We start from the raw sequence: 12,258 nt of genomic DNA, 5'->3' as shown, positions 1-12,258 counted from the left end.
TATATAATGGGGATCAGAGCTGGAGCCTCAACTGTTGATGATCTACATTCATGTCCTGGATCAAAGGATAGAATGTATGGGAGAAACATTTGCTGATGATACAAAGAAAGATAGGAAATTAAGTTGTGTAGTGGATACAAATACTCTGCAAAGGGATTTAAATAGTTTAAGTAAGTGGACAAAAGTTGGCAGAAAATATGAGATTGCCCACTTTGGCAAGAAGAACAGAAAAGTAGAATATTATTTAAATGAAGAGAGACTGTAGAATGTCACAGTAGAGTGGAATCTTGTCCTTGTACATCAATCGCAATATGTTGGAATGCAAGGGCTTGATTCTCCGTTTAGGAGACTATGTTCTCCCGCTGGAGTAGAATCACTCCTGGTCTGTGCTGGTGCTACGAGCAGAGCCCAGCAGTCATTCCTTCTCCCTTGCCATGCAATTTCTGCATGGCGGAAAGTTGAGGATTCCGTTGGAATCCCAATATGGGATCACCATTTTGAACGGGTGGCCCAAAACCAAGGTCTGGAGCCATCCCCCCTCCACAATGCAAATCCTGCCCCCACCCCCAACCGACTGGCACGTAGGAACATCTTCCCCCCATAATCACGTGAAATACGTGTCATCACCACCCTGTCATTTAGTACTCCTTCTGAAAAATGGGAAGCTGGCACAATGGCTACTGAAGGGAAGTGAGGTGGTGACTAGCCCTCATGCACGTATGTGAGTGACCCAATCTCCCCCATCGATCCCCCATAAGACCCCCATATCAGAGACCCCCCATTAGTGACCCCTGCCTGGAAGCTAAGGAGACGTCCAGGCAGAGACAGTGAAAAATCCCAGCTTTTTCAATTACTAGTCACTTACACTTGCTGCCTCAGACTGAAAGCAGCAGCTGTTCCTTCATAGAAAGCAAAAATACATCTCAGGCTTTAAAACTCCTCAGACCCTTTGACCTGGGCGGTTTCTCTTAATTTTCAAAGAGAAATAGCTTTTAGTAGGCTGTAAAAGATAGAGTAATAGCTTCCAGATAGCCAGGTATCTGGATTGTTTATTTTTATTTCCCTTCAAGCTTGAATGTATCTCACGTACCCTGCTGTGAAGCTAACAACAATATTGATAAGTATCGGAAAGATAAGTGCTTTCACTTCCTCTTCCCTTCAGCAGTGAGCTCTTAACTTCTTTTGATGTGGTGAAGACTTGTCAAACATAGCTAGGTCTTTATAAACATCTGTGTTATTGGGAAAGGGACTATCTAATTGACTTTGGCGGCACCAACATTAAATATGGACTCCCTTGACCCACCGCAGAGCCCACTGCATCAAGGCCATGCGTGAAAATGCTACTGCTAATCAATGCCCGCATGAATCTTGGGCAGAAGGGTTGGAGCTTCAAGGGGTCATGGAGAAGCAGGCCTCCAGCCCATTAATCAGATGCAAATGGGTTCAAATGGCCTAGTTGTATCTTTCTGCCGACCTGGGGCATGTAGCTTGCAATTCGGTGGGGGACCGAAGCATCGGAATAGGGTTGGCACCGTTGTTGCCCGAGTCTCAATTCACCGCTGGATCAGGAACCCTGCTATTGGCAGCAGGCTGCAGAGAATCCACAATAATTATAGCAAGTAATTGGCAATGCAAATCGAATATTGACCTTTAGTGCAAGGGGGTTAGAGTATAAAAGTCGAGAGTCCTGCCATAGTTGTTCAGGGCATGGTTGAGACCACACCTGGAGAGCAGTTTTGGTCTCTTTACTTAAGGAGAGATATACTTGCATTGGAAACAGTGTTGAGATGTTTCATTAGGCTGATTCCTGGGATGAAGGTGATGTCTTTTGTGGAAAGGTTCTGTAGGTTGGGCCTATTCTCATTGGCGTTCAGAACAATGAATAATTTCTTATTGAAGCACAGTGGCAGGATTCTCCCTTAGTTGACACCAAAATCTGGAAACGCAATTGAGCGGAGAATAGCTTCCGACGCCAAAACCGCGGAAGGCACCAATTTGACGCCAAATTGCAATGCTTCAGCACCTCGACAGCGGAGTCAATTCGATTCAGAACGCATTTACAGTATATCATTGGCAGGACCAACCCAGTATTCTCCGGGGCCTCCGTGATTCTCCACCTCCGATAGGCCGAGTTGCTGACGGCATGGTTCACTTGTGCTTTTAAAAATCGTGAAACCAGCGTAGCGGCTGCTGAAGTAGAGAGAGAGCGTACTAACATCGGGGTGTCCATTGAGAGTTTCCAACATCGTCACAGTGTGCTGACGGTTACACTGCTGGCTAGGGGGCTTCTGCCAGGGTTGGGGAGAGTAACAGGGGGGGGGGGGGGGGGGCAGTAGGTAAGCATGGATGGGCATGGAACACCATTGCCACAGCCAGCAAAGCAGCCATGCAACTGCGCACACTGCTAACAGCCCACTTTGAACCTAATGCCATGGGTCGTATAGTTGTCCCCCCAGGGCACCCTCTGGGTGCCCTCTGGCCCAAGCCAACCCATCAGCTATATGTGCACACTCCAGCACAACCAGTGCCATCTTGTTGGCTGGGGTGAGTGTGTGTGCGGAGTGTCATTTGTATGTGTGGCTGCAGCTTGTCAGCCTCCCGAATGTCAATCACGGGCCCGGCAAAGCCCGCACCATTTTTCATTGGAATCAATTGTGTTCCACCCGGCACCAGTGCTAGCCCCTTAATAGTAACGGAATCAGTCCAGGTGTGGAGCAGGTTTTTCTGTCATGAAAGTCCACAGATTCTACGTTGGCGTCAACACTTAGTCTCAGAAATGGAGAATCGTGCCCATAAGATTCATAGAGAGTTTGACAGGGTAGATGCCGAGAGCATAGGCTGGATTCTCTGCTGTCGGGATTCTCCGTTTCACCAGTAGTCCGGGGATTTCCCGACAGCGTGGGGCTGCCCACAATTGGAAACCCCATTGGCCGGCTGGCGAGACGGAGAATTCCAGGGGTGCACCGGACGGGACGGAGAATCCCACCCCATGTCTTCTATCACCTAGAAGTAGAGGCCTGGTTTAAAATTATGGCATCATCCATTTTAGACAAAGGTGAGGAAGATTTTCTTCTCTCAGAGGCTCGTTAGTCTTTAGAATTCTCTTCCACATAGAGCTGAGGAGGCTGGAACATTGAAGGCTGAGTTAGATTTTTGCCCTACCAGGGTGTCAAAAGTTATGGGAGGACATGCAAGAAAGTTGTGTTAAGGCAACAATGAGATTAGTCAGAACTCAATGGGCCAAATAATAATAATATAATAATAATCACTTATTGTCACAAGTAGGCTTCAATGAAGTTACTGTGAAAAGCCTCTAGTCGCCACATTCTGACGCCTGTTCGTGGAGGTCGGCCTCCCTATTTCCATTTCTTATAAGCCTACAATTAATAGTTAAATAATTCTGAGCAATAAAAGGTGAGAACGTTAAACAAAGTTCAACGCAAAAAAAAGCGATTTATAAATAAAGTTAGCAAATGCAGCAAACTTGCTCTCCTTTAGTAGAGATTTCTTGGAAAAACTGCTTGGAGAGAGGGAGAGACCCTTTCAGACACCAGCTGCAAATCTTTGCTGTCTTTGGGGAACTGCTGTTTAACATGACAGGCCTTGGCAAAAGCTCCTGCTCACATTCAAGCTCCTAGCAAAACTAAAATCTAAACTATCTGCTACAGACCTGATTCCTCCCATTAATTCCATAATTTCTAACCCACTAACTGGTTTATGACCATCTTACTGAGGCGATTAACTAAACCCTAGGGACTCTTTTTTTCTATAAACAAAATTCCATTAAACCTATGTAGCTAAACAATTACATGGTTGGAATGAATGATGACTTAACTTTTATGACATCTTAATTGCATCTTTTGGATCCACAATTAACCTAATAATATTTAATAATATTGCTGCAACCGATATTATATACCTGAACTCAGCCTTTTCAAACATTACTGCAACAGATATAAAATATAAATATACCAATTTCTTACATTCATCACATGTGGAACAAATTACTAAACACACTATTCAACCAAAATTGGTGGTCTCAAAGATGTGCTAACACTAACTGATGAAAGATGAATTCATATATTACTGATACTCTTTTGATATTGGATTAAATGTTGATTATTGGATAAAGAGAGTTTTACTCTGATGGGGGCCATTCTATGGCGTATATGATAATGTAATAATAATCACTTATTGTCACAAGTAGGCTTCAATGAAGTTACTGTGAAAAGCTGTTTAGCACAGGGCTAAATCACTAGCTTTGAAAGCAGACGAAGGCAGGCCAGCAACACGGTTCGATTCCCATAACACCCTCCCTGAGCAGGTGCTGGAATGTGGCGACTACGGGCTTTTCACAGTAACTTCATTTTGAAGCCTACTTGTGACAATAAGCGATTTTCATTTTCATTTTCAATGTTTCATGTTGTAAGTAGGAATTTTAACTTTCCACACCAAAATGGAAACCGGGCAGAGCATAAGTTAAAATCATGCAGAACTACCTGTCACTCCATTTCCACCCATATCAGGTCTAACCCTTTGCTACTGGAGGCAGCTAAGAAGATCTCTTGATTCATGCAGGAACCTCATTAATATATGTCAATCAGGATCTGACCATGTACATTGGACTCCAATGGAACTTTTTTTTAAATTTAGAGTACCCAATTCATTTTTTCCAATTAAGGGGAAATTTAGCGTGTTCAATCCACCTACCCTGCACATCTTTGGGTTGTGGGGATGAAACCCACGCAAACACGGGGAGAATGTGCAAACTCCACACGGACAGTGACCCAGAGCCGGGATGGAACCTGGGACCTCGGCGCCGTGAGGACTCCAATGGAACTTTCATAGTGTTCTATTCACCAGTCACATGCTCAATAATACCCTTTGCACCAAGACTTATCTTTTTGGGACCATGAAGTGCAGAAGGGCTCTGCAGGCTGTACAAGGATAGTTGACTCTGCAGCCCTGGGTTTTTCTATTTCGACCTATTGGAATTTCCAAAACTCTTTCCACCTGAGTGCCTGTGGAGAGAATTGAACTTCCTGATCATCACTTGACTGAAGCCTGCCTCTTTATGACATTTTGAGTTTGTAACTGACTGGTGGGGTATATATGCAGCCAGGCAGTAAATTTCTGCTGGGCCACCCATGGGGAGCACCCAATAGACAGCCTGACATCCCATTGAGTTCCCACTTGTGTTTGGAATTACTGTGCTTTGGTGCCCAGATCGGAAAAAGTTTTTGCTTTCAGAGTTGATGTTACTTCCCTTGATTGCAAAAATTATAGTGGAGGTGGTGGTGTAGTGGCTTTATCACTGGATTAGTAAACCAGGAGCCCAGGGTATTGCTCTGGGGGCCTGGGTTCGAATCCTGCCACTACAGATGGTGAAATTTGAATTCAGTAAAGATCTGGAACTAAAACTCTAATGATGGCCATTGTCGATTGTCACAGAAATCCATCTGGTTCACTAATGTCCTTGAGGGAAGGAAATCTGTCATCCATACCTGGTCTGGCCTACATGTGGCTCCAGACCCACAGCAATGCGGTTGACTCTTAACTGCCCCCACAGGGGCAATTTGGGATGGGCAATAACTGCTGGCCCAGTCAGCGATGCCCATCCCCCAGGAACGAATAAAAAAAATATGCAAAAGACAAAATCAACAGCCTGTTAACTGAATAATCACCACAATGATGTTTAGTATCCATTTGTAGTCAGGTGGACTTGTACAACCCTGACTCAAAATTCTAAATTCTGAGAACTGCCATCCAGACCTCTCTCTTGAACACAATTCCATGATATTTATCTAAACATTTGGAATATAGATGCATGTAAATATTGAAAAGTCAGAAAAAATGTGCATATGCCTCCAATATCTCCATGCTTCCTTCATTTGAGAGGTATTGTTTCAACATTGCTTTAGTTTTAACACCTATTGACACTTAACCTACTTCAAGTTAATTGACCTCAGTTAAGACGCATGACAGGAGTTCTGCATTTGACCTATGGTCTATTGAAGCAAATACAATCATCCAGTTTTTTCACTCCTTGTCACTGCCCCATGACCATGGAATATGGCCATGTGTGAGGACAGGATTAGACACAATTGTAATCCATTCCATGTGTAGATCACTTTCTGAAGAGTCATTAACACTGGGAAAATTTATTCCAGGAATTCTTCCAATTCAATACCTATAAGTTGATGGGTAAGCATGATGTACATAAGAACATAAGAACTAGGAGCAGGAGTAGGCCATCTGGTCCCTCGAGCCTGCTCTGCCATTCAATGAGATCATGGCTGATATTTGGACTCAGCTCCACTTTCCGGCCTGAACACCATAACCCTTAATCCCTTTATTCTTCAAAAAACTATCTGTCTTTATCTTAAAAACATTTAATGAAGGCGTCTCAACTGCTTCACTGGGCAAGGAATTCCATAGATTCGCAACCCTTTGGGTGAAGAAGTTCCTCCTAAGGTCAGTCCAAAATGTACTTCCCCTTATTTTGAGGCTATGCCCCCTAGTTCTGCTTTCATCCGCCAGTGGAAACAACCTGCCCGCGTCTATCCTATCTATTCCTTTCATAATTTTATATGTTTCTATAAGATCCCCCTGCATCCTTCTAAATTCCAACGAGTACAGTCCCAGACTACTCAACCTCTCCTCGTAATCCAACCCCTTCAGCTCTGGGATTAACCTAGTGAATCTCCTCTCCACATCCTCCAGCTCCTTTTCTCAGGTAAGGAGATCAAAACTGAACACAATACTCCAGGTGTGGCCTCACTAACACCTTATACAATTGCAGCATAACCTCCCTAGTCTTAAACTCCATCCCTCTAGCAATGAAGGACAAAACTCCATTTGCTTTCTTAATCACCTGTTGCACCTGTAAACCAACTTTTAGCAACTCATGCACCAGCACACCCTGGTCTCTCTCCACAGCAGCATATTTTAATATTTTATCATTTAAATAATAATCCCTTTTGCTGTTATTCCTACCAAAATGGATAACCTCACATTTGTCAACATTGTATTCCATCTGTCAGACCCTAGCCCATTCATTTAACCTTTCCAAGTCCTTCTGCAGACTTCCGGGACCCTCTGCACTTTTCGCATTACCACTCATCTTAGCGCCGTCTGCAAACTTGGACACATTGCACTTGGTCCCCAACTCCAAATCATCTTTGTAAATTGTGAACAATTGTGGGCCCAACATTGATCCCTGAGGGACACCACTAGCTACTGATTGCCCACCAGAGAAACACCCATTAATCCCCACTCTTTGCTTTCTATTAATTAACCAATCCTCTATCCATGCTACTACTTTACCCTTAATGACATGCATCTTTATCTTATGCAGCAACCTTTTCTGTGGCACCTTGTCAAAAGCTTTCTGGAAATCCAGATATACCACATCCATTGGCTCCGCACTGGTAATGTCTACCGCACTGGTAATATCCTCAAAAAATTCCACTAAATTAGTTAGGCACGACTTGCCCTTTATGAACCCATGCTGCCTCTGCCCAATGGGACAATTTCCATCCAGATGCCTCGCTATTTCTTCCTTGATGATAGATTCCAGCATCACAAAATTCCACTAAATTAGTTAGGCACGACTTTCCCTTTATGAACCCATGCTGCCTCTGTCCAATGGGACAATTTCCATCCAGATGCCTCGCTATTTTTTCCTTGATGATAGATTCCAGCATCTTCCCTACTCCTGAAGTTAAGCTAACTGGCCGATAATTACCCACTTTGTGCCTACTCCTTTTTTAAACAGTGGTGTCACGTTTGCTCATTTCCAATACATGGGACCACCCCAGAGTCTAGTGAATTTTGGTAAATTATCACTAGTGCATTTGCTATTTGCCTAGCCATCTCTTTTAGCACTCTGGGATGCATTCCATCAGGGCCAGGAGACATGTCTACCTTTAGCCACATTAGCTTGCCCATCACGACCTCCTCAGTGATAACAATCATCTCAAGGTCCTCACCTGTCATAGCCTCATTTCCATCAGTCACTGGCATGTTATTTATGTCTTCTACTGTGAAGACAGACCCAAAAAACCTGTTCAGTTCCTCAGCCATTTCCTCATCTCCCATTATTAAATCTCCCTTCTCATCCTCTAAAGGACCAATATTTACCTTAGCCATTCCTTTTTTGTTTTACATATTTGTAGAAACTTTTACTATCTGTTTTTATATTCTGAGCAAGTTTACTCTCATAATCTATCTTACTCTTCTTTATAGCTTTTTTAGTAGCTTTCTGTTGCCCCCTAAAGATTTCCCAGTCCTTTAATCCCAGTCCCACTAATCTTTGCCACTTTGAATGCTTTTTCCTTCAATTTGATACTCTCCCTTATTTCCTCAGATATCCACGGTCGATTTTCCCTCTTTCTACCGTCCTTCCTTTTTGTTGGTATAAACCTTTGCTGAGCGCTGTGAAAAATTGCTTGGAAGGTTCTCCACTGTTCCTCAACTGTTCCACCATAAAGTCTTTGCTCCCAGTCTACCTTAGCTACCTCTTCTATCATCCCATTGTAATCTCCTTTGTTTAAGCACAAAACACTCGTGTTTGATTTTACCTACTCACCCTCCATCTGTATTTTTAATTCCGCCATACATGGTGACAATAATATTATAAATCTGGCCCATAAATATTATAAATATGGGAACACCACAACCAGCAAGTTTCCCTTCCACAGCGCACACCAGCCTGACTTGGGAATTATATTGCCATTCCTTTGCTGTCGCTGGGTCAAAATCCTGGAACATATTTCTCTACACCACAGGGGCTGCAGCGATTAATGAACCTAACTCATCACCAACATGGTGGCACAGTGGTTAGCACTGCTGCCTCAAAGCTCCAGGGACCCAGATTCAGTTCTGGCTTTGGGTGACTGTGTGGGGTTTGCACTTTCTCCCCATGTCTGCGTGGGTTTCCTCCGGGAGCTCTGGTTTCCTCCCACAGTCCTAAAATGTGCAGATTAGGTGGATTGGCCATGCTAAAATTGCCCCTAAGTGTCAAAATATGTAAAGGTTAGGTGCGGCTACGGGGATAGGGTGGGGGAGTGGACCTAGGTTGGGTGGGGGAGTGGACCTAGGTTGGGTGGGGGAGTGGACCTAGGTTGGGTGGGGGTGTGGACCTAGGTTGGGTGGGGGAGTGGACCTAGGTTGGGTGGGGGAGTGGACCTAGGTTGGGTGGGGGAGTGGACCTAGGTTGGGTGGGGGTGTGGACCTAGGTTAGGTGGGGGTGTGGACCTAGGTTGGATGGGGGAGTGGACCTAGGTTGGATGGGGGAGTGGACCTAGGTTGGGTGGGGGAGTGGACCTAGGTTGGGTGGGGGAGTGGACCTAGGTTGGGTGGGGGAGTGGACCTAGGTTGGGTGGGGGAGTGGACCTAGGTTGGGTGGGGGTGTGGACCTAGGTTGGGTGGGGGAGTGGACCTAGGTTGGGTGGGGGAGTGGACCTAGGTTGGGTGGGGGTGTGGACCTAGGTTGGGTGGGGGAGTGGACCTAGGTTGGGTGGGGGAGTGGACCTAGGTTGGGTGGGGGTGTGGACCTAGGTTGGGTGGGGGTGTGGACCTATGTTGGGTGGGGGTGTGGACCTAGGTTGGGTGGGGGAGTGGACCTAGGTTGGGTGGGGGAGTGGACCTAGGTTGGGTGGGGGAGTGGACCTAGATTGGGTGGGGGAGTGGACCTAGGTTGGGTGGAGGAGTGGACCTAGGTTGGGTGCTCTTTCAGAGGGTTAGTGCAGACTCAATGGGCCAAATCGATTCCTTGTGCATAATAGGGATTCTCTGGTTCTCAACAGAATTAGGGATGGGCAGTGACACCCTCTTTCCATGAACATGTTAAAGGAAACAAAGTTAAACTTTACAGCTTTTTAAAATGCTCAACCATTAGCATTGATAAAGTTTTGCACAAAATACATTTTGGGAGGTAGGTTTTTTTGAGTACAGCAATGAAATCTAATTGTAGTTTGCATCTATTTGAAAAATTAAGTGTAGATCTTAATTTATGGGTTCAATGTCCCAGTGCTGTGGGCAAGATTAACAGTGTTAAAGTTATAATTAGCCAAAGGATCTTATTCCTGATCATTATTTAATTATTCTTTCTAAGAACTGCATGTGTTAAAATATTGGTTGAGAGGGCAGCATGCGGCGCAGCGGTTAGCACTGGGACTGCTGCGCTGAGGACCCGGGTTCGATCCCAACTCTGGGTCACTGTCTGTGCAGAGTTTGCACATTCTCCCCGTGTCTTTGTGGGTTTCACCCTCACGACCCAAAGATGTGCAGGTTAGGTGGATTGGCCACGCTAAATTGCCCCTTAATTGGAAAAAAAATAATTGGGTACTCTAAATTTAAAAAAATATATATTGGTTGAGGACACAATCCAATTTGGTCATGGTACTGACTAATTAGTCTGTTGGCAACTACTATCTCGGTCCACACTTAAAAATTGGTCATTTGTGCAATAATAGATCTGCCCAAATACACCTCAACAAAAAACTGGATGATTCATATATTTATTAAAAACCATTGGAAACTATATTAGTGCTTTTACCCTTCCCTCTTCATGTGCATTACAGGCCACGGACAACGAACTAGTATGGATAATGCGAGCAGCCGTCGTTATTTTTGGACTATTGGCCGCAGGAATGACGTGGATGTCCAATTCAGTCTATGGATTATGGTATCTGAGCTCGGATCTTATCTTTGTTCTACTTTTCCCTCAGCTTCTATCTGTACTCTATCTCAAGGGAACTAACGCATATGGTTGCATCACTAGTTATATCTTTGGCCTTTTCCTGCGTGTTGGTGGTGGTGAGCCTTACCTACGTTTACAACCTTTTATCTGCTATGCTGGATGCTATTTGGATATCACATTTCCAACTGGACCAATATATCTCCAAAAATTTCCATTCAAGACTGTATCAATGTTAGCATCCTTAATGATGAACTTATTTGTTTCACATCTGACCAAATATCTCTTTAATAGAGGAATGTTCCCACCAAGACTGGACATTCTTAAAGGCTTTGTTTCACAGCCTCAAAAAGAAAAATCTAATAAAGTAGCAGCAGAGACCAAGGATAGCACGGATGCAGTTGAACAGACACCTACAGATAAAGAAGGCGTGGACCCTCTTAATACTACTTCTGAAGACAAGGAACCAGTCGATGGTTAAGTTTTAAGTCCAGTGATTTCAAAAACAGATGAAGGACACATGCCTCAACTTCAAACATGGATATTGTAGCAAAAATGTATCACAGCTGAAGCAAGTGCCTGGTGGTTTTGGTTAGCAGGAGCTATAAAAAAATAAATAAAACAAAACTCATTGATAAACGGTTAAAGTTAGTGGACTAAAAATCCCAATTGAGTCAATTATTAGCAATGGATATCATTAGCTAGTTACTGTTCCATTCAGATTACAATAACAATTTGCATTTCCAGGAGGGTAATCAGATGAAAATTGACACCAAGTCAAAGTAGACATGAGAATAAGTGGCCAAAACCCTGGTCAAGGAGGTAGGTTTCAACAGATCATCTTAAAGTAGTAGAGGTTGTTGGAGAGACAGAGAAGTTTAGGAAGAGACTTGCAGCATTTAGAGCCTTGTAGGTTGAAGACACAGCCATCATTGCTGGGGTGAAAGAACCAAAAGATGCACAAGAGACCAAAGGTCTTGGAAGGTGCAGAGATTTTGTGAAATTGCAGGATTAGAAGAGGTTACAGAGATAGGGAGGGCCAAGGCCATGAAAGAATTAGAACATGAGGATGAGAATTTTAAAACTGAAGTGCCGCTAGACATTTCAGGTCAGCAAGCAGAATGAATGAGACTTGATGCAAGTTGGAACATAGGCAGTGGAGTCTGAATTAACTTATACTTATGAAGGGAGGCCAGACAGAAGCACATTGGAACAGCCGAGACTGAAGGCTATAAAACCACAGTTGAAAGTTCAAGCAGCACATGGGCAGAGGCAGGGATGGAGATGGACAAAATAACAGAGAAGGAATGATGTGCTCTTTGTGATAGAAAGTATAAAAGATAGAAAGTATCAGCTCAGAATCAAATGAATTGGCAAGACTGCAAATTGTTCAGTTCAGCGTAAGACAGTGACAAATGGAAGAGTGACAAGATTAGACACTTGATTATGATCTTCTTCACCACGTTTACTTACCTTTTCTCAATAAAGTTGGAACTCCTGGTTTTTTAAAAAGAAATTTTGATAATTATTTTCCAATCACCTCTTCTGTCACTTTT

The 12,258-nt window shown here is 43.9% G+C and overlaps 1 protein-coding gene across 7 annotated transcripts in view; it reads left to right on the top strand.

Annotated features, from left to right (window-relative positions):
• Positions 1-11,345, top strand: part of LOC119977798 (high-affinity choline transporter 1-like) — a 280,545-nt gene extending 269,200 nt beyond the window's left edge. For all 7 annotated transcript variants that reach the window (XM_038819017.1, XM_038819018.1, XM_038819020.1 and 4 more), the window contains one exon: positions 10,587-11,345. In XM_038819017.1, coding sequence (XP_038674945.1) covers positions 10,587-11,183 — 597 coding nt within the window. In that variant the 3' untranslated portion in view covers positions 11,184-11,345. The remainder of the gene's footprint in view (positions 1-10,586) is intronic.
• The last annotated feature ends 913 nt before the right edge of the window (positions 11,346-12,258 follow it).

Source organism: Scyliorhinus canicula, chromosome 14, assembly GCF_902713615.1.
Source record: "Scyliorhinus canicula chromosome 14, sScyCan1.1, whole genome shotgun sequence".
Lineage (NCBI taxonomy): Eukaryota > Metazoa > Chordata > Chondrichthyes > Carcharhiniformes > Scyliorhinidae > Scyliorhinus > Scyliorhinus canicula.
This window is presented reverse-complemented; position numbering and strand designations above follow the sequence as displayed.